This window comes from Onychostoma macrolepis, chromosome 07, assembly GCF_012432095.1.
Source record: "Onychostoma macrolepis isolate SWU-2019 chromosome 07, ASM1243209v1, whole genome shotgun sequence".
NCBI lineage: Eukaryota > Metazoa > Chordata > Actinopteri > Cypriniformes > Cyprinidae > Onychostoma > Onychostoma macrolepis.
In genome coordinates, this window is record NC_081161.1 from 36,308,330 (window position 1) to 36,332,531 (window position 24,202).

The window sequence follows — 24,202 nt, forward strand, 5'->3', positions numbered from 1 at the left end:
ACAGGTGACCTTTGATTCATGGCTGTCTAGACTGATAGAGTTGACGGCCAGCTTTGATCAATCATTTCTCTGAAAGTACCTGACGTGATGTGAGCTGCAAAAGTGCCAATGACATTTGGTAATTTTCTGCTCGTCCTGTCTATGAAAAAACCAACACGATGGTAAAATATGATAAAGGGCATTTGTTTGCTGTTTATTACTAATACACACGACCATGAGTCTCCAAGACATCGACCCAGAGTTGAACTCTGAAGACATTTGCGAGTGTGGGTATAATGGTCTTCCTCCTCAAACTGAAAATAGTAAAAGGGCTTTCTTTGCTTAACACCAAACCTCAAGCATCTGGATCCAGCTTTAACATTGGCCATTTATAACGCTGTCTGCTTTATACAGGGCATTCACTCTCGCACTCAATACATCGTAAAACAGGGACAATCAAATCCTACCTCGGAGGCCTGCCGTGCCTTAAGTTTTTAGTTGCAGCGCTGTATTGAATTTACTAGTGCAGCAATCAATTCACTTCAAGTGCTGCCATCGGCCCAGGCCGCAGGAGTGCAGGCTATTATTGCTGCAGCTGGCAGGCCATTAATGGTACTGCAACAACAAATAGCTCATAATAACAATACTAGCATGCTCTTCTGTAATGATTCTATTCACAAGTTCTAAAACGTATAGGATTCCTGATGCTCTAGTGCATTCAGTAAACATAGTATCTTTACTGAAAAAAAAAAACTATAGATCTGATCTCTGAAGTGGGATTTTTCTTCTCCCAAATATCAATATACTAAATAACAGACTCTATAGAACAGAAGCACAAATCTGAGTATACCATTTTTATGAATACCCTGGATGTCCGTGCTGCCTCCATCAAATAAAACATCAGAACCACAACTATGCCAGTGTTGTCAGTGTTATGAATCAAGAAATGTCAAGAGGATGATAAAGGAATTTCAGGCAAAAATAAATATTCAGTCATCATTTGCACTCCATTATGTTTTTTTGTCCAGCGAAGGTCTATCAGGGCCAAAGTTTTTTGGATCCCATTGACTTTCATTGTACAGTATAGGCTTGGGCGGTAATACGGTAATATGGTATACCGCGGGATCTAAAAATAGCAACGGTATCAGTTTCAATACCGTTATACCGTCATAAAAAACAATGCACTTATATAGGAGACGAGGATATATATTAAATATAATTTATTTAATGCCTAAAAATGCGTATGCTTGGTTGTCATCACGTGACAGCGTGGAGGAGAAAGAGAGAGAGGGGGAAAGATGGCGAGTCGCGCACCAAGTGACCTGGTCTCGAAAAAGAACACAACTTCTGCAGTTTGGCAGTATTTCGGGTTTCGACCGAATGAGAAGGGAGAGGCGGTAAATACGGACGAGGCAATTTGCAAATTGTGCAACAAAAAGGTGACCGCGAGAGATGGAAATACCTCGAACCTAAGGTCGCATATACGAAACCACCATCCACTCACTGCTGCGAGGATGGACCCGAGTTCACTCAGTGCAACCAACATGATCTCACAGAATTCCGTGTAATGTTCACGGACTTAATTAACCTACGAATCTGTGGTGGCATCACGGAATCGCCGAAAATTCCGTGATGGACTCACAGAAGTGATACCAATGTAAGTCAGTGACAGGCATCAGCCGTGCTGAAACCCTTAGCATCAATATGCCGACGCGATACTGGGAAATTTATCGTCATCATTATTGTTCAGAACTGGGTAGGTTTAGGGCAGTGGTGGGGTCAGGTACTCCAGTGAAAGTATAACTGCATCGGAGTCACTCTTTTTACGTGGTCCGATGCAGCGCTGGTGTTGAACCAGTGAATCCGTGCGTGGACCACGGCTGGTGCCTTCTGTGAGCCCATCACGGAATTTTCGGCGATTCCGTGATGCCACCACAGATTCGGGGTTAATTAAGTCCGTGAACATTACACGGAATTCTGTGAGATCATGTTGGTGCAACAGTTTCAACGCCTCCCGATGTAGGACCAACAACATCTAGGTCCACCGACAGCCGCTTTGCAATACTTTTTATAATATGGATGTTTATGTTAATTTAATTCTGTTTGACTGTTGTATTTGCACTTTTTTCTAAACTGCTATTTGTTGCTAATAAAAGTTGTTAATATTGTTGTGCATGTTATTGTTTCAGTATTAGTGTTTGGTATTCAGTTTCTGAACGGTTTAGGCACAAGCCAACAGTTTGGTGACACTGTCTGAGCCTTATGTCATAATTTTTTTATTATTCACGGTAATACCGTATACCGAGGTAAAATAGGGAGGAGGTTTGACGGTATCAGAATTTGGAAACCGCCCAAGCCTAGTACAGTATGTCCAAAAATATTCTTCAAAATAACTTTTCAAATAGACAAGAATTTGCATGGCTTTTTCAAATTTTTAATTAATCTACTTAAGTAAATGTGATTTTCACCAACTTTTATGTAAATAAAACAGTCAAACAAAGCAACCATAATTAACCATAAGGGAAAGTGGGACTGAATTAAGGTCGGCCTGTTTGAACTTTTAAATGGTAAATCGTGACAGAAGAGCTGCATTGAGACACATACTTGTGTTCCTTAAAGTTGATAGCACTTAGGAACAGTGAGTAAACAAAAATTTCCAGTACATCTGGTAGTTCTGCATCTACATCTACCTTTATAGTCATTGTACAGTGTTGGTAAGAGAGGTGGAACACTGTATTCTTTGTGCTGTCCGAGCACTGGCTGTATTTTGGAGGATGGGGTCAGCTACTCGACTGAAGGATCTGAGATTTCTGTATCTGCGGGGCAAAACAAACTCTTTGCTTTTATCACAACAAATGAAGCCAACAGTCATAAACTACCAGCAGGCCCACAACACTAAAAATATGATACAATCCAAAAAAACTGCAGGGTTGGGGTGAAAGCGAGAGACCTTAGGGTGTAACCCACTAAGAACATTGTGTTGTGTTTGGTTGACCGCACATTATTTTCCGCAAAATACCTCTGGAGCCCCTTGCTGTTTTTAAAAGCCACAACTGAATGGCTGTATCCTGTAGGGAAGACTTGCTTAGGAAATAAATGTTTCTTCTCTACAGAGTATCCCTCCCACTGAATCTGTTACATTCAGCTTCCACAATACAGCATTTGCTACACTGTTAACATCTTTCAAAATCACAGCCACTATGAGTTATGCCATAGTTTACGGCGGAATGCTACGAAGCAGACGCCGCATTCTGCTGGGACATGATGAAACAGTATTGCAAAGTTTCACCACACCTAAAGAAGAAGCGCCAACCTAAACCTAAGTGCAATAAAAAAACTCTGGGAGATGACTCTGAGAGAGCTCCTTTCAAATGGATGCTGCAGTCTTCAGCCTCTGTCATTTGGCGGTAAGTTGCCATCACTTTGAAGAAGAAACTCTGTCATCGCACCGTAAAATGCTGTTCTTTTTAGCAGGAGGGCTGCAATCACGGAACAGCTTTGGCACTCTCATTTAGCAGCGGTATCATTTCCATTGCGAAAGGGAGAGAGTGTGAGCGCAAGAATTGTGTGGAGAAGCTGAGATGACTGGGTGGGTTAGGCAGAGCCAGTGATGGTGGAAATGACAGGGAGAGGAAGGGCCATAAAGCTGAAAGACAGAGAGGAGGACGGGCAGTAAATAACATAGGCTTAAAGCATGCTCTCTATTAGCTGCTGTATAGAAAGGAAGGCCAGGTGCTGAAAACTATCTGTGTGCAGCTGACTCAGACAGAAGAGAACTTGAAGAGAGCAAACATTTAGGTGACTATGAAACAGAATTCGGACTAGCCAAACAGAGGCTGTGGTAACACGATCTTTTTAAAGATATAAATTAATACTCATATTCAGCTAGGATACATTAATCTGATCAAATACCACAACAAAGACTTTTATATTGTTACAATATATATTTTATATATGTATGTATATATATATATATATATATATATATATATATATACTGTATATTAGGGCTGGGCAACATATCGAATATTAGTTATAATATCGCAAGAATTTTGACGACGATGTAAAATTTAAAAATATCGTGAATATCGAATATTTCAAATTCAAGCATACTTTCCCAAAAGAACGCACCAAACGTCCAATATTATGTACTCTTATGTATTACCACGCAAGAGACGTAAGGTAAAAACTTTACCAAAAACCTCTCTGTATTTTCGTCAAAAAAAGGAGACAAAAATTATATTGCGGACTGCTCATACATACTATGCGAGCTTTCATGAGTGCAGGTGCCAGATATCAAGAGTTCAAATCCCCAAAAGGATACATTTTCTGCCTGGTGTTTTGTTTATTTTAAGCAATCTGGCAACCATGCGCACGCGCTCGCTCCTCATTGCAGAAGCGGCGCCGCCGCCGATGATCTGAAAACACGACAAACAAGCTGGAGTTTAGCGATCTAAATGAAAGTGTCACTCACCCGGTCTGTGTTCTGTCATGAGATCTCGACTGTATTGTTTGCGATTGTGATCGCTGAATAAATGCACTTACTCAACCGCTGTTGTTTGAATAGAGAAACAGGCTATTGCAATTTGGAATTACCATTAGGAATTTCACTGTTATAATATTTTTCATTTGTTTTACCAGTTTTCATAATATAGACAGAGAGAGTGCATAAGTCGTTGGTATTAATTTATAAAGCCTATAATGAATCAGTACACTAGATGAGGTAAAATAAAGCATGTATGAGTCCACATTCTATTGATTTGTGCTCATGGTGGTGGAGCATCCATGAGGCACATATCCCCAAATTTGCAAAATTAGCTAAGAAATTCCAGTGGGAACATAGTTTCATGCCACAGAGCTTCTCTTAAACCAGAGACAGTTCAAAGAATCACGGCTTCCACAAAATTAGTAAGTATCACTGAAAATTATTAATATTAATAATAAGAAGAATTGATTCTTTATCACCAAATCAGTAGCCTATTTTAAAATGATTTCTGAGGGATCATGTGATATTGAATACTGGAACAACAGCTGCTAAAAATGAGCTTTGCCATCACGTGAATAAACTCCATTTTATAAAAAATTTAAACGGAAAACAGTTCTTTTAAATTAGAATTTCACATTTTTTACGGTATTTTTGATCAAATAAATGCAGCCTTGGTGAGTATAAGAGACTTCTTTTAAAAACATTAAATTAGCTTTCAAATTTGGGAATCATATTTTTAAAATACATTAATTCTGAGACAAATTTATCTCCATATAAGTAGAATTAGCAATGTAGTTAACCATAGAAACAGTAATGGTCATATAGTAGTGCTAGCAATGCAGAGAAACTTACTATCAGTTATAAAAGTAACAAAATTATTAGCAGTAGTGGCAATTTTCGGATTAGTAGTGGTACAGTAGTAAAACAGATTTAAATCAGAGTGCTAGTTGTAACAGCAGTGGCAGTAGCAAAAATGGCAGCTGCAGTGATAATACCAGGTTTAGCAGTAGCAGTAATGCTGGTAGAAGTGGTAACAGTAGTGGCGATGCTGATACGAAACAGAGTGTAAGCTGAGATAAATCACTGAAGAAGCTTAATTATATTTGAAATGATACGGCACTCCATATGTCACTGCTGACCGTAGTAACTCTCAGAGTTATGGCGTGTAAAGTGGATGGGTGCTGCTGTAATACAGTGCAATCACAGTGCAGTTCTAAGTGGTGTGTTCCTGTGCTGTAGGGAACAGAGCAGAACTCAGAGGGAGAGACAGAAATGATGATTGAAGGACACAGTACTTGTGGTGGAGCTGGGAGGTGTGCAGGTAGAGCTCTTTCCAGGCCAGGCAGCACTGGATACAGTCATTCAAAATCTGCTTGCTGGAGATCACGTAACCATGAAAGATCCTGTCCAGAGAAATCTCCCGACAGCACAGACGGATGATCTCATTACTAATCTGCAAAAAACAACAACACATGGTATAGATATGTAAATAAACCACCCAATGATCCGAGTACGAATCTGTCTTTGTGTCTGTATCTACTGCATGTCAGGATGTTCAAGCCTCATAAACTGAGGATTTGCACATGAATGTTTGATGAGAGAACTGCATTGACTGTACCAAAGCAAGCACAGACAGGTGTGTGTCGTAATGTGCTCCGCATTCAGGTGTAGATTAACCTTGAGTACAGACTTTGCTATGAATCAGACAGGATTTGCTCCTGTAAAAACCCAGGCTTTTGTGCATGGTGTCATTCAAACCTATGCACCATACAAAAACAGAGATCGTTGTAAAGAAATGAGCAAAAAAATAATGAAGAGAAGGTAACAAAGAAGGAAGAGAGGAGAAGAAAGTGTAATTTTCGCTTATGATGTATATAGTAGAGGATGTGAAACGACAGATTCCCATTCATTCTCGGCTTCATCCGACAGATGAACCCCATACAGCACTGAAACAAGCATGTGTGTGAGAGAGAGAGAGAGAGAGAGAGAAAGAAAGAAAAAAGAAAGAAAGTACATCTGTGGGAAAAGGGAAAAATGTGTATATGGAAGAAAGATGTATGTGTGTGTGTGTGTGTTTGTGCCATGCTGCAGTAATGTGTACTACACGCTGATTACAGTGCCAGGCAAATTCCTGTTTTAATGAAGGAGGCACAAAACAAGAGGAAATTAAATTGATATGTAAATGACTCAAAATTCTCATTTAAGCAAAAGGTTAAGAGAGCCACAGAATTAAACAGCTTATGAGTTCATAATATATTTCTTTTTTTTCATTCCTCTTTTTACAGAGAGAAAAAAAGAACCTTCTGTAAATGAAGACAACACATGTCCCAACGCCTGCATCTCAAGAGATTTCTAAGGCCTTGTTCAATCAGAGACGTTTCTTCCATTTCTGTCACAGCAGCTCTTGAAAATCAGCAGAGAAGCGTGTCTTAACTTTGGCGCAGGGGGAAAAAAATGAGTCTCCGGCTTTCTTTGGGGAGCTGAGAGTAGGGTTAGGTGGACGTAGGAGGTAAGAATAGATGACAGGCGCTGAGCTTTAAGAAACCCCGGCAGATGGTGTTTCATATCAGGGAATAGACGGTGGGAAGCAGACAGCTTATAGAGCCGTGAATCCCATGTACGAAATAACAATGAGCACATCAGTCTCAGAATGCCTGCACAATTATTACACAGTGAAAACAGCAGTGTAATATTTGCCAAAGAGTTGAATTAACAATCTACAGTGTTAAACGGTACTCATGTTCAGTGTTGTTACCATGGTGTACTATTTATGTAATTTCACTTTTACACTGAAAGTGTAAAAAAAACCCCCGAATTATCTGACTCAGCCCTTCAAGGACTGCAACCTCGCAAAGCGACGACGCCATTTTATCTTCAATCGACCGAGATGGTAAATTGGATTGCTTTTCTCTTTATAAAATTACACGGGATAAATACTTTTTGTTGATAATTTTACTCAAAATATGATTGGTGGTGATCACATTTAGAAATTACTAACTGCGAGCGTTTTTGTCAGGTTTACAGTGTTAAGTTCGTGAGGTGTAGAGATGCAACGTTAGCCTGTGTGAAAGTTTCTAATGCGGGTTCGATTTCCTGAAATAGGGTGATTTTACGTGTAAAATCATTTTTGGAATGGGTTACAATTTATGTTATATATATATATATATATATATACTTTTAGCTTCTTTCATTTTGGTTTGTTGACAGATCCTCTCGCCTTCATTCCCGCCGAGGCCTGGTTTTACTATGAGGCTGGCACTGAACTGAAGCAGGTAGCCACATTTGGGCGGTTATCTACTCAGAGAGAATTCATCAAATGGTAAATTTATATTTGTTTTTGAAAGCAGTGAGTGCTTTGAAATGGTAATAGTGGGACTGTTGAACATTTACGCGCTAACAATATCGTTTTTGTGACGCATAACACCATGTTGAAGTGTTGTGTCACGCCCCCTGCAGACGAGCAGTCTTTCTGCAGACGGAGCTGGTGTAAGGCGGAACATTTACCAGTCATTTAATTGACAAACATTTAATTTAATTAAACTTCGTGTGTGAATTGCATAATCTGTACAATGCTTGTTCTCAGCGCTGAATATCATGTCTGTCATGTCGTCATATCTGCGTCAAGAAACAAACGCGCTACCATCAAGTTTTTCTTATGACAATTATGTTTATGCAAGCATCATGAAATTGAGTTAAAAGTACGTTAAACTGTAAATCCGTCAGTCTTTGTTTCCTTCAGTGCCCATGGGCAGAGCATGCAGGTACTTTAGCTTGAAACCAGTCTTTATCAATTCACATGGCATGTTATTTTGGGTAAATAATGTCCTAAATATTTCCAGATATACAAAGTTAAGTTTTAATGGAGAAAGATATGTCAGAATCTATCTGTATTTTCTTTTCACATTATAAATATTAAATTAATAGTAAGATAAATTCTAAACGTGTTAATTTATTCTAATGTACTACACTATGTTCATTTTAAGATGCCTTATTACTTATGTTACTCTTTAAAATTATATAAATGTATTTAATAATCAGATTAAATAAATACTTAAATTGTTTCAGGAATGCCTCCATGTGAATATTGCACAAGGTTTTGTGTCTATTTAACAGTCGTTTAATTGATCCTAGAATGAAAGATATAATAAAATTAAGTTTATGATTTGACACCCGTATTATAGACAGCTCTCAGCATACTCAAAATTAGGGGTAATCACAATTATTTGACCATATTTACAGTCCTAATGTAAATTAAATTACTGAAATAAGTTTTTTTTATTTTTTTATTCTTTTTCAATAGAATTGGCCCAGACTTCTGCAGTGTCAAGTGAAGGAGTGAGCAGAATGCTGAAGATGAAGCCAGAATTGTGAGTCTGTGTCATTTATATGTTATTCTGTGTACAGTAAAAATTTAAAACACACAAACGAATATGAAAAATTAAAATTTAACTGGGAAGCCACACAATATTTTGCTTATGTTCACACCTGGAATTAACTAATTATTAATTTAAGATATCAAAACGCATAAAGCCCAAAAATGAAAAAGATTTTCATTCATTTTCAAAACACAAATGAAGATATTTTAAATGAAACCTGAGAGATTTCTGTCCTTCCATCGACAGTCTACACAACTACCACTTTGATGCTTCAAGAAATTCATAAAGAGATCATAAAAGCAATCCAAATGAATCGAGCGGTTTAGTCAAAATTTTCTGAAGAGATTCGATCGCTTTATACAGTGAACATTGAATTTTATTTTTATTTTTTCACATTTAAACAGTAAACAGAAAAACAGAAAATTTGGACTAAACCACATGATACGTATGGATTAGTTCTCTTTATGGATTAGATCTCTTTATGGTAGTTGCGTGGACCGTCAATCAAGGGACAGAAATCTTATATTCTATTAAAATATCTTCAGTTGTGTTTCAAAGATAATGAAAGTCTTGGTTGAGTACACGATGGAATTTTCATTTTTGAACTAACCCTGTAATAAAAGAATGTGGCCATATGTGTCTTGTGTTTGTTCTTGTGCATCACCCAAGATGCATGCTAATGCCAGGTGTGAACAGAGCCACTGTGTGACGACTACACAATCAGTTTAGCAGAATGGTTCCTGAGAGAGATATTGTCATTATTTGTTTTTTTCCCCAAGAAGCCAAGTTCCTGGCTTTTCCCAAGACCTTCAAGGACATGATTGACCTTGGAATCAGCTGTAAAGGAGGATGAAACCGATGTTTAAGGTTAGACTATATTTCAGAATAAGATTATCTATATTCATTTATTATCTTTATTCTGTGTTCATGAATTTTTTGTTGAAGTTGTCATATCTGTTATTTAGAATGGGACAGCGATATTGCATCAATTTGTCTCCTACTTCATTTGATTCCACCATCACCACAAGGCTGCAAGGGACCTGGAAAAATGTCCTCCTATCAATCTGAAAAACATCTTCAAAAAGATACATTTCTGTCATTACCTATTGTCTGCCTCAAAATATTGCCAGATGTGTTGTATATGAAAGACTAATAAAAAATAAAATCAATTGGAGAGCTGACCTTAACTGTTATTTTTGTCTTTGATCTGCAGGCACTAACAAGAAGAACACCTTGATTGCATTGAAGAGACCACACTGATGGGACAACGAGGAACAGCATTCATGGATGCTACACAACTGTCAACAGGTATCTTGCTGCTATCTTGTTCAAATCTACCTGTCATATTTGTTAATGTCTAGGTAAATTTGATGATTTTATGTTTTATTAACTATTTTATGTTTCCGTGCAACACTTAATGAATGTGACTGACTAATTAACCTCTACACATCTGGTATATGCTTTAAAGTTGCCACTTTGACCATTTGTTAAATAAACGTTGGAATTTGTACAGCTGTCTGAAGACTCTTGATTTTATGTCTAATCTTGTACATTAACACCATACAATAGCATTTTTATTTTTGCACTGAAAAGAATACTTTATTAATAACACTTAAAGGATTAAATCAACACCAGGGGTGTTAAATACCCCATAGTGTAAAATTTGAACAACAACTGCAAGTGTAACAATTTACACTCGGAGTGTAATTTTTCTACACTGTAAGGTGCTATATTAACACTAAAAATTCAACACTATGAATGGTGTACTTTTAACACTAGATAGATTGGGACCATATATGATCTTTAGTAGTGTTAAACTGACACTGCATTTTTTACTGTGTACAAATTATTCTTTTGAAGGCCTTATGTATTTGAACTCTGTCTTTACCTCTCTTTTTTTCTCTTGGTATTAAGCGGAAAAGCACACCAGAGTCCAAAGCCCATGGCCCCTAGCGCTGGCTGATTGGAAAATGATATTAAATCCAATGTAGGCTCTACCAGCTCAGAGAAATAGGACGGGGGAAAAACAAACCAAAAACAAATAAAAGAAATGCTAAAGCCCTGAGGGAGAGACAAGGGAAGGTGGTCGTGCACACATACAAATTCACGCACAAACACACACATCGTGACTCAAATGCCCTCTGATTGGAAATTATTAGCTGGAAACCTCTGACTGGAAACTGAATCAAGAAAGTAAGTTCTGCTCCATGTCTTTTCTCTCTACCGCCGCTCTTTCGCTCCTTCCTCACTGCAAGCACAATAAAATGCTTCCCTGCTGAAATAATCAGGTTTCTTATGTTATTTTACGTCTTAGAGGGGGAGAAACCCACTGAAAAAGAGTGCAAATACCGGGGCCCATTTCACCTTCATTAAACACAGCACTGCTAACACGCTACTGCATGCAGCCAATGACAACAAAGCGCTGGGTGGACTTTACAGACCATTTAGATGTATTTGTTTATGGGTGTTGATAGAAATCACCATTAAACTCTGATTTTAGAACAGTTTCCTCAATTTATTCTAAAATGTTTCATTTCAAGTTTGGTCAGGGAAGTTGGTCCCCCATCAGTCCTATAGGACCGTGTGCCAAATCTGTGAACCAGGTACAAGATTCAAGTCAGTGAGCATTAATGGACCTTAGCGGGTGATTTAAACTCACAGCACATTCATGGCATGGTGGAACTGCCATGAGAAAAATGGCAACGTTATTTCATAGAATAACAGTAAAAACATAATCTCCACAGAGAGAGCCTACAGTATATCACTCGTAGGAATCTTTCAGTCAGGCAAATAGAAATTCAATTTTCCAGCAGAAAAAAAAAATGCATGTAAACTGATGAAGGCTCTTTTTCAGTGCAGGAGAAGAGAACTTTCTTTCGCTTCAAAAATCATTATAGCATAACCTAAGCCATTTTCATAGCACAAGCACTGACCTAACACGATAGAACTTTTCACATTAGATAGTCTGTGTATTTGACAAGGTAAGAACAAAGTGCAGAGAGCTCACTTGACTGAACCGCAGCTATTTGGCCTGGATAAGAGAGTGTAAACAATTACAGTATTTTGGATGAACAGAAGTACTTTTCTGGCAGACTAAAAGAAGGGCTCTAGATATATCTGTGTTTTTGGTTGAGGGGTGGTGCTGCAATGACCAGCAGAGCTTGTGTTAAAAAGGTAATTTACCCCAAAATGAAAATTCTGTTATTTTGTACTCACTCATGTCGTTCTAAACCTGTATCTTTCTTTCTTCTGTAGAACACCAATAAATATTCTGAAGAATATTTTAAATGTTTTTGTCTACACATTTAAAGTTAAAAGGGTTTGAAACAATACTGTATCATGGTGACTTTTATTGCATAGACAAACCATTTTAAAACACACTGTAAAAATACTACAGTTAAAAACTTGAATTGGTTAACTTGGTCCCTGCTTGGCATTCACTTGATTATATTTTATGTAAATAATTTAGTTTCTTCTTATTTTTGCTATCAGTAATGTCCATTAGGGTGTGTTGTATTTAGATAATGTTTAATGTTTATTGCATTATTTTAGTGCCGTGTGTTACCATGATGATGTTTTATCTTTGCACCATCTATACTATCTATCTATAAGTATTGGCCATGTTTAATGGTCAAGCATCTTACAATGAACTCAGATTCATCATGTGGTTTTTTTTATTGTACCACTAGAATTATTATGGTGGTGGTGAACTGTATATTTTATAATAAAAAGCAGATTTTGGTACTTCAAGTAGATTGGTATGTTAAAGGGTTACTCCACCCCGAAATGAAAATTTTGTCATTAATCACTTACCCCCATGTCGTTCACTGCCTTTTTTCCTAAAAGCCTCTACGCTGACGCGAAGGAGACGAATTGTTGAATAAAGTTGTTATTTTTGTTTTCTTTGCGTACAAAAAGTGTTCTCGTAGCTTCATAACGGTACGATTGAACCACTGATGGCAGATGGACTATTTTGGTGATGTTTTTCATACTTTTTTGGGCCTTGACAGTGTTATTTACTTGGCAGTCAATGGGACAGTCACAAGCCTCCCGGTTTTCAACTAAAATATCTTAAATTGTGTTCCGAAGACAAAAAAAGCTTTAACATTATCATAATCACTTAAATGAAATAGATGGCATCCCATAACACTCGGAAACACTGTCACAGTATTTTTACAGTGAAAAACTGGCAACCACAGCTGCCAGTTTATATATATATATATATATATATATATATAAATTTAACAGGATATCAATATTTTATGGTGTATCTTTTTTGTGCTCCACAGAAAAGAGAAAGTCATACAGGTTTGGAATGACACAAAGGTGAGTAAATGATGACAGAATTTCATTGTTGGGAGAACTATCCCTTTAAGTTTGAACAAAAGGGAAACAAACGGGAAAAGATTGTCTAGACTTGAACTCATTCAGCATATGCAGGTCAAAGGTGCAAATGTGACCTCACCGAATAAAAATGGCCCTCTGGAAAACAATTGCTAATTCAATGCGGGCATTTCAGCATGTGCGCACAATCTCACCCCTCAGGAAACAATTAGACCAAATGTTTTTGTAGCAGTCCGATTTGCCTTGATGTGTTTTCAAAGAAGAGAATGAAAGAGAGGAAAAAAGAAAAATGAAACAGACAAAAAAGAGAGGGAAACAAAGTGGCAGTGGTACCATGTGATTCCAGCAGAGGAAGGGTCAGAGCGTAATTACAGAAGGTTAAACGGTTTCCCTGATGCTCTCAAGGAGCCAAGGATGGAAATGAAAAGCAAGTGAAGCGATGCGAGCGGGTGGCGTAGAGACGCAAGGCCCCGCTCCTCTGATCTGAAGAACACGTGTTACATGTGCTACACCACTGCGGCTGATGGCTTATCTATGTGGCGGAGCCCAAAGCAATCCAAACTTTGATGTACAGGAAGCAGAGGAGGGGGGATGTGGGATCCAGGAAGCAGGTACTAGTATGACTGTACAGGTCTGTGTTAGTGGATTGAGGGAAAACCTCTGAGCATGAGAGCTTAGCTGATTCATACAAAATTATGCATGAAGTGATTGATCTGTGAGCCTAGACAAAGGGTTGTACATAACAATAAAAAGGTGTAGTGGATCAATCTTCATTGTCGGAGCATTGAAAATCAATTCATTCGATGATATCATAAAGAGGTAACCTATCATATAATGTATCGCTTTACTCAATCATTCCGCACAGGGGATTTGCATTTGTAGAACGTACATACTATGCAATAATACTAAAAAAAGGATTACATATTATCCATAATATAGCATTTTAGCATTATCACATGAGCAATTGTGAGCTTTTAATACTTTTAATACAATAAACAACAAGTTAATATTGAATAACTACGGACAAAATATTGACACACGCATTGTGTGTCTCTGAGCAAACACGCAATATTAGCGTTTCTGAATTAAAATTAGTTACCTTGCATAATAGAGCCGTGATCCTGTCACGGGTGTTGTAGAAACCGGAGTTGACCCATATCACACGGATGAGGTTAAGGATGTGAGCAAGTTTGGGTGCAATCTCACGAGGTTTAAGCTGAGCAAGCTCCTCACATGGCTCTTTCAGTAGGGACAGGAAGGAGACATTCGACTGAGCCTGCAAAGTACTATCCTGGAGAAAGAAAAAAAAAGTCAGTGTTACTTCAATGTTGGAAAGTAACACTGATTAGATATAGAACAAGATATAGAATGATAGACAGAATGAAGGATAGATGCATAGCTGGATAGATGACAGATAGATGCATAGACCAAAAGAAAGAATGTTAAATAGATCCTTAGGCAGACCGACAGATAGACAGACAGGCAGACAGATAGATAGATAGATAGATAGATAGATAGATAGATAGATAGATAGATAGATAGATAGATAGATAGATAGATAGAAATAATTGAGATAAACATACTTGCGTTTTGTTATAAAATAATTGAGATAAACATCCTTTTACTGTAACATACAGGATTTGATGAACATGCTCCTCCCAAACTTAGCACTAAACCAGGTCAAATTATTGAGAACAACACCTTTACATTGCCCTGATTTCACTCATTTAAAGTCAGTTTGGCACAGTTAAGGTCAACTTCAATGATATCCGAATAAGCTTAAAGGGTTTTACCCCAGTGGGACGTGTTCTTGGATCAACACCCTTTGTTGACTGCCCCCATACACAACAGTGGCTGTTACGGGGCAGTGATCAGGCACACAGCTGACTCTACAACATCACTATTAGAAGCAGCCATGGGTGCCCCTGAAGGTCAAATAGGCCTGATGTTTAATTATTTCACTCTGGTCACATTGATTTTTTTAGAGGCTTTGGAGATTGTATGAAATGAAGGACGGCAGTTGCTGCAGCCTTGCAGTTTTGCGCAGTATGAAGCTGGAGGCATAACAATCAGAAAAAAGGACACGTGTCCTCCACACTGATGCAGGACTAGCTTCCTCTATCTACCCCAATCTTGAGTCATTATAAGAACAACCATAAACTGATCCAAAATCAGTGTTAAGGGGCAACGAGGGTGCGACACTAAGTGCTGAAGTAGAGCTGACAGACATGCTCCGTCTCCCGTTGAAATGAGAAGCCGGGCCAACTCGTAATAGCGAAGCCCGAATGTGAGACGGCCTCATTTCCGAGGGGTGAGGAGAAGCCATTCAGAAGCCGCATATAAATCATCAACAGCCAGAGAATGTTCTTGTTCAGCCCATTACCCCTCGGCTCAATTCCTGCCATGTAGCCCCACACATATTTTCACACACCCATGGACACACACACATGTAGATACTCAGCTGTACCTGGATCTGCTTGGCTAGTTTACAGAAGGGTGGGATGTAGGTTGATGTGTAGAGCTGCAGAATCGCCTGTATATGACAGACTCCAGGTTTCTGCAGCTGCTTACTAATGCTGTCCAGATCAGCACAGCGGCTCTTCCAGAAAGAGATCTCCTCCAGGAGGCCCGAGGTGTCTCCTATGTCACTCATGGGTTGAGCGCTCAGCACTGCTTTTATTTGACGTGTCCAGTGGATCATCACCACTGGTAGACAGAAAGAGAAAAAAGGGGTTTGTGAGGAGCTGCATTCTATTTGAAACCAGCAATTCTGTACTGAATCTTTGGCCACAGAATTTAGCAGAAAGTTTCATTTAAATCACCTTCATTCACAAAGTTCTACAGACCCTTGCATGATATTTAATTAAATACTGTATGTTGGCCAATTTTAACACTTTTAGCAACTAATAAGGGTGTAGTACTCTTCTACCATACAGTATTTAACTATTAGTCCAGGTGATATGTGAAAATAATGTTCACTTTTTCACAAAAGCATGAAACTTTGTACACTTGTATAGAAGTAAAATGTACAAGTACAAGAAGTAAAATGGTGTTTTTGCGATGGCTCCATTTCTGAAAATGTTCAGGTCCCAAACCTGTATAATTGTACCAAGTTTCATGCTTTTATGAAAAAGTGAACATATCACCTTAAATTTTGCACACATCACCTATATTAAAATTTAAACTACTTGACAATTATAGAACCGTGAAAAGTGTGTATTCCATCCTAGAATGGAGCAAGATGAATGCGGTTGTGGATGGCTACTCTGGTCCTGAAACTCCATCAGATCTCACTTTAGAGGCGGCTTTTTGAGGACATGGATGTTTAAGCTCAAGTTCACCCTCAAGAGCATCTCATCACATCCCATTGGTACTGCTTGTTTTCAAATCTACTGCTATTTGGCATTTTGGCCGTGAACAGCTTATATTAACCAGCATTAAATTACCGTTAAAGAGACAGTTCACCCAAAAAAAATTCTGTCATTAATTACTCACCCTCATGTCGTTCCAAACCTGTAAGAGCTTCATTCGTCTTCAGAATACAAATTAAGATATTTTGGATGAAATCCAAGAGCTTTCTGACCCTCCATAGACATTAATGGAACTACCACATTCAAGGCCCAGAAACGTATTTAGGACATCGTTAAAATAGTCATCAGTGGTTCGTAAAGCTACGAGAATACTTTTTGTGTGCAAAGAAAACAATTGTTTGCAAGCAGGCGAATGCACACGCATGTATCATGGCACACATCAAAGTCTGACACTGAAGAGAAGAAATTGTTATTTTTGTTAAGTCATTATTTTTGTTTTCTTTGCACACAAAAAGTATTCTTGTAGCTTCATAAAATTACGGTTGAACCAAAGGACAAACAGTCTCTGCTCTGCAGCCTGCTGTAAAAGACCCTCAGTAGAGTATCATTCATACCGTCCTGTGGTTTCTTTTTTTTCTTCTTAAGTTAGCTTCTAAGATACCTGTTTTCTCCAACACCTCCAAATGCCCCCAGTATGTCCCTTTAACCCTGGACCCCACCGGGACCGCCAAATTTAATAAAGACTCCTTTAACTGTCTTAGAGCAGCATGGCAGTGTTGAATTGAATTAGCCCTTTATTTTTGCCCTTCAGCTGTGGTTACTGTGTAAATCACACTCACAGACTCTAGCCACGGACTGTCACGGTAGATGTAATTTCCTGCATACGGCGTCTTATGTACTTTTCACACTGTTCATTCCTCACAGTCCACTCCATCAGAAATTATTCAAGCTCTCACACACCCATTTACACACACAAGCACCCACACACACACGACCACAGTCTTACTCTCCAGCCTTTGCACCATACTCTTGTTCGTGATGGCCTCCTCTGGGCGACGCTGCAGAGCCTCCAGAGGGACGTACAGCACAGTGCTGCCCAGCAGTTTAAATCTGCTGTCTGTGGGAAAAAAACAATAGTTGGACATCAGTAATCCGATCAGTGAAAGTCATCCATACCAGCAACACCAAGTATAGCACAGCACATCATCACATCCATCATGTCACTCCTCATTCTTACTGCTACAGACAGCAAATCCATCCCACATTATAGTGCTTTGCATATTGGTGAAATGAATCAACACAAGAGCATAAAAGGGAAACACAATAAAAGTTTACTGCTATGCTTTTATGCCCATGTGGCACGTGTCAGCCGTCACAAACGTTTTTATGACTGCTGTTCGTTTTCTTTGTGGCTTCTATAGTATCCGCTGCTCCTTCCAAGCTGGACATCAAAACGATGCTTGCTGCAACCACTTTAACAGGCGTTTAAAGAGTGAAAGGCAGATAAAAAGATAATAGAGGTCTGTCACATTAAAGGTGCCATAGGTGACTGTCTTCAGAAACATTTTTTGTTAATCTGGTTGAAAGTCTTCACATCCCAATAGCAATCATTAAGTTAAGTGGTTTAAATGTATTTATCTGTATTTATATATTCTGTGGAAGGTGTAGGACCAAGAAATGTTTTCTCACCGGTGAATGACACATGATGTAGCCCAGCGGTTCCCAATTCCAGTGGGCATATTTTGCGTGTCTCGCTTAGTTAACACACTCGGTTCAGATAACCAGCTCGTTAGAAGTGAGCTCCGTGTATGAACTGTGTTCCAATTGACATGCTCCCTATACAGTGTTCATTGCTCTCTACTCCCTGAGCAGGGAAATCCTTTGAAGTTTATTTCACTTGAAGTTAAACATTCACTCACGGATTTGCGCTGCGCAGCATCTTCACACACAGACGAAACTTACTAGAGAAGTGTTAAGTGTGACATAATATACCTCTGTAAATAAATACAATTTAAATTCACGTCTCGCACACTTTAATGCCCTTTGTATGGAACATACGCTTTGAACTGGAATCATGGCGGAATATCTGGTGATGTCCACTTCGCAGGGCACTTATTACGGTTGAACAGAACAACCTTCGGACGTGATAAGATATACATATGAAATGTGCAGAGCAGGGAGGGCACGAGGACTGTAATTGGAAACCGTTGATGTAGCCTATTGTAGTAATTTAATGTTGTCTCTGGCATTCTGCTCTTTGAGCGTATGTGTGTTCAGGGGGCGTGGCTTTGGACGGCGATTGCAGGGAGGGTGGGACGTTCGCATTCAGTGCAATCAGGCTAAAGTTAGCATTTTCCGAGATCTCCTATTGCACCTTTAAATTTTTGGAAGGAGAAGTCTGATGGAGGGAGACAGAAGAAAGAGCGAGATACAAAAAGTGCGTAGCATATTGAGAGATGAAAAGATTAAAAGGAACAAGGCCAATGTGTACAAGTTCGACTGGCTTCTTCATTCTGTGACGGCAGTTATGAGACATAGAAATAAAGAGAGTGGAGGAACACAATGACAGCATTCGATTGGCCTTTACAGGGAGAACAAAGACAAGCAAACGGGATACACCAGAGAGAAAATAATGAGACAACAACAAAAAAAAAAAGCCGGAAAGTGAATGAGTCAGCTGGCTGTGAAGCGAAAAATGTGCATGTGTGTGTATTTGTGTGTCTAATCCTATAGAGTGTGTGGCGTTCTTGTGTAGGAGTGGGTATACAGTGTATATATTTATTCAATAAAAATTCCAAGCCAAATTCTTCAGCATTGGTAAATGAGAGAGACGAATTGGCAAGGCTTTACCTCACGGAGTAAGAATGAACTAAGCCTGTGCTGTTATTTTTGGAAAAGGCATGGCTAACATCAATATACCTGTGGCTCTTACTCACTTCTTTCATTTTTAACCTGAATTCCCTTTAAATTACACCACTTCACCAGCTAAACACATCACTCAAGAGCACTTTGTGACCTCACTGTTATTTGTTCACTTAATTAAAACAGATTCAAGGCAAATTTGCGGTAAGGCATCCATACATCTCCATAGGTTTTGAAAATGTATTTCTTGGCACCTACTGTAGTCTTAACGCCTCAAACATGATCTACAGAATTATGTGCTAAAAGAGGAGAACCAAAAGGCGAATTGTTAAAATTGTCGAACGGCTTTCTGATTACCCAGGAGCACTGTGGCAGTGCCCTTCCCCGTGTAAGAAGAGCCTGTGATTGGTGGCTGTGTTATTTCTGTTTAGTCAGAGTCGTGCTGCTCTGGGTGATGTGGGTGTGCTGATTGGACTGATGAGCATAATAATTGAACCATCACGGTGCTCCACTGTGCCAGGTGATTACCTCTGAATGGCTGACGGTGGAAAAGCTCAGTCAGATTGCAAAAACCCCCCCACAAAAGCACTGATTCTGAATCAGCTACGCATGTTAAGCCGATGGAGAGCAAATCAAAATACAAAATGGGAATCTGATCTCAGGTCAGTATCGCTTAGGCTTAGCTTAATGTGAAAGAAACATATATGAAGAAAGCCACTGACTGCAATATGGATGAAAAGAAGGATCAATAACATAAATGTGAATTGAAATAGAAAGTGGTAGTAAAAGAGAGGTCAGTGCACTTCAGTGAGCATGTAAATAATAAAGCGGGTGCTGCAATGCTGCACTTTCATTATTATTTTTTTTTTTTATGACAAAGAAAATTCTGTGCAAAATGTGTTACAAAGTTTATTTTGAAAGAATTTGAGACATTAATCATAGACTGTATGCACTTCAGGCAGCTCCTTACTGTTCATGCACTGTAAAAAGTAATTTTTCAAAACTGTAAATAAAGATTACTGAAGTATCTTTTATAAGAAAATACTATTTCAGACTTTCTACTTAAAAATGTTGTGTTTAATTCAATTTGTTAATTGTTTCCCTTCTTAATTATTTGTGAAAGCAATTTCTGAGAAAACAAATAGTTTTTGAAAAATTGACATTTTTTGCCCAATGTACACGATTTTAAAACTGCCGAGACTCCCTTCTTGGCTCCCTCAACTGTTATTAATGCATGTTACTTCATGCTGTGCCAACTGTAAAGTCACGCCAAATGACATACAAGTGTATACTGAAGGTTACTGCTACCGTCTGAGGAGGGCCCACACTAGATGGCGCTGTGACTGTCTGTCATTACCTGTAAGTTTGCTGAGGAAGCGGTGCAATTCTATAGTGTAGTTGTTCTTGGCGGTCTCTGGCCAGGCAGTGCTGAGGGTGACCTGAGGGGTGTGAACGCCATTCATCAGCCTGAGGAGACCTTCTATGGCCCCTCCCCTTACAGAACCAAACTGCACCGAGCTTCTAAAACTCTCCTCTGTGATTATACTGTCCTCTGCCCGAATGAAGTAGGACATGTGCTCAACCACCTGGGGGGGGGGGAGTGATGGAAGATGGATAAGTGGGAAAGAGAAGATGTTGATAATTCATATTTTTGAGTGCTAATTGATCACCAGAGGTCATCACACACAGTTTAACAATGAGATCTTTGGTATGCTGGCAAGTCACCAGATGCATTAGAAATGAACACAACGCATGAAGAATAAATTTATTGAGAAACCCCTGCATGTTCCTTCATTAAACAGAAGCTCAAAATATCATTATAAAAACAAGCACGCTCAACCCCTGAATAATCTTCACAGTCTTTATGAGATTGTGACACAAAAGGCTCTGATTGGGACGCTAAATGTCATTTCTCAAAATAGAGCTGCAGCATACCTGAGCTGGTATGGCATAGTCCACGCGTAGGCCGGTGAAAGGGTCATGGTAGACAATGAGAAGCCTGACAGAAGAGTCTGAGATGAATTTATCCAAGGCTCGCTCACTTTCCTCTGTCCAGGACTCTTTTGATACACCACTCAATACTAAACGCCGTTTAAATGCTTCTCTCTGGTGGAAATAAAGATCAGTTAATTATAACCATTCTAAGTAATTTAAATAATCTTTTTAAAATATTTTGTTCAAACAATCATTCAAAAGATTGGGGTCAGTAAAATTTTTAAAATGTTTTTTTGTTTTTTAAAAAAAGACTCGTACACTCACCAAGAATCCATTTATTTGAGAAAAAAGTAAAAACAGTAATATTGTGAAATGGTTTGTAACATTATGTATTTTTACATCATTATTTTTTATATGGCGTGACACTACTAACAACGTAGCAACTACTTTTTTTGTCACTGGTACACTGTTGTCATGTGGCAGGGCATATGCGATGAGAGTATGAGCTGATTTGAATTAACAGACTGGCCAAACTGGATGAAACATGATATGGCGTAACATCAAATTATATGGTGAGACAGCATTTTGCATGTCAAACTGGATGAAAAACTCCCATCAAAAACTCCATCATCCTCTCAGAAGTTGCGTGGCATAACACATCACATTAATAATTAGTCTTATCTCTATGCAAAAAGCACCACATAACTACCATAAACATATTGATATTTATCTAAAGTGCTAATGTCAGTGAATGTGCATTACTATAACAAATGTCATTACAACCAGCTCACCAGCTGCTTTTTCTACAGGGTCTCCCAGCAGGGGCGGACACACTGAGCCACTGCATGTAAATGCCATTGCCTTTTTCCAGCCAGAGGGCTGTAATTAATTCTATTAACCTCATTGATGAAAGGACAGAGATGCTGTAAGTTCGCTGGCTGGTTCTGCCCACTCGCCCCTCACTTTCTCAGTCACTTCTTCCTCCCGTGCTATTTGCATCAGCCATCATTTGTGACCAGGGGTTATCTATCTTGTTTAAGCCAAAGACCTCGTCATGCGTATGCATGAGCCTGTAACGGAAATTACAGTTCAACAATATGCTTCTCTTCTTCCTCTATTCTGAAGACCATTGGGTGGAATTTAACGATGTTTCTCGCACTAACTTGCTGCCGTCCTCCGGATTTGTGTGATCGATGATGAGGTCTAAGACGTGAACGGGGCCCAAACAAGACCTTTAAGTCCACGGAGCATGTGGAGAGCGGATGAAATATTCACTCACATCATTAGAAGAACTCAATAACGCCGATATGAAAGCACTGATTAGTAAGCCAGGACCGCAGGCGCGAGACTCAAGCGAGGGAAAAATTATAAATTGCAGATTATAATCAGATAAGAATCCCAATCATTGTGAGGTGATTTATCAGTGTCTGTGCCTAAAGGCTGGTAATTTAGCATGTATGAGTGAATTACCAGCCGTTTCGTGTAGGAATCTTCTTCCTCTGCTGAAACATCCACCTCTGAGACAGGCTTCTCTTTCTCAACTGAGAAAAAAAACCATACACACAAACACATTATGCAAAGAATAATTCAAACAACCAGCTCAGTTCATATTAGAAAATATTTTGCACAGTTCAGTTCAGGTCTAGCTGACCTTTAGTGGAAAGAGCAGAAAAATAATATTATGGTTCTTCTACAATAACTTTGTTTTACATGGTGCCCGAAAACACAACCGATCAAGAAATGATGAATAAGTAAAAACATATCAAGCGAAAAGTGCCAGAATGCCAAAATGTGAATACAAAAAAAGAAGTGTGAAAGTAACCACAAATATACAATGGTCACAGATGCACAGGTCCTACAATTAGATTATGGTAGAACTAATCCATTTGCAGCTCCTTCCCTACTGAAAGCCCCTTTGCACTTCTTGTTGGCTTGGCAAAAAATAAAAGTAGCAAGTAGAAAAAAGGAAAATAAGTGTGAGTGCATTAGATGTTAGTGTTGAGTGGCAGTAAAGGAGCTTTCTGTCACAGTTTTCAATATTTAATAACTCTGAATCACTATATCGTTATGCTGGCACCATTTTAAATACACAATGACGTCAAACTTTCATTTTTTAGCATAATGTAAATAACTGCCAGATCAGAGAGCTGCTTGTACAGTATTTACAAGTGGGAGGCAAACACTAACAACACGAAGCAGCTTGCTTCTATTTCATACCTGCAACCTCTAGCACTTCTAGAGGGACATCACTGGGGACCGGAGTGGAGGATATGCGTTTGCTCTTGGAGTGACCTTTCCCTGAATCGGACTGCATGGACATGCTGGAAGATGAACGGGCAGGCTGGGGGGTCCCTGGGTCAGCCATCCTGAGAGGCTGATACCTCTGTGGGCACGCTTACCTTTCAGTAAGAGTAAGGCAAAAATATAGTCAGTGATACAATAACCACATAAAGCACTCTATTTTCAGAGGTGTTCACTAAAATAGGTATCATTGTGATAATTATTTATATATGTGGTTCTGAATTTGAACAAACTCCTAACTTTGGCACATAACTCATCGCATCCCATTCGTGCTATGAACATGAACTATACCTTAAATAATACGGCTTGCAAAACAACTTGCAACCTAATGAACAAAATAAGCTCTTTTAAACTTTCAGTTCATCAAAAAAATTGGGAGGGTTTTCTTTTGTTGCATTAAACAGTTTGCATAGAAATATGACAATTTTCTACACTGATAATAATGAGAAATGTTTCATGAGCACCAAATCTGCATATTAGAATGTTTTTGAAGGATCGTGTGACACCAAAGAGTGGAATAATGACTGGTGACAATTCCGATTTGTGATCACAGGAATAAATTACATTTAAAATATATTAAAATAGAAATGAGGTATTTTGAATTGTAA

General features: G+C 38.8%; 1 protein-coding gene across 1 annotated transcript in view; it reads right to left on the bottom strand.

Moving 5' to 3' along the window:
* The window catches only part of dnah2 (dynein, axonemal, heavy chain 2), a 135,366-nt gene that overhangs the window by 109,865 nt on the left and 1,299 nt on the right, over positions 1-24,202 (bottom strand). Inside the window, 8 exon segments of the mRNA XM_058781820.1 lie at positions 5,761-5,918; positions 14,285-14,476; positions 15,653-15,891; positions 17,503-17,613; positions 20,716-20,944; positions 21,294-21,464; positions 22,764-22,834; positions 23,511-23,692. Of these exon segments, the coding sequence (XP_058637803.1) occupies positions 5,761-5,918; positions 14,285-14,476; positions 15,653-15,891; positions 17,503-17,613; positions 20,716-20,944; positions 21,294-21,464; positions 22,764-22,834; positions 23,511-23,658 (1,319 nt within the window). The 5' untranslated portion in view covers positions 23,659-23,692.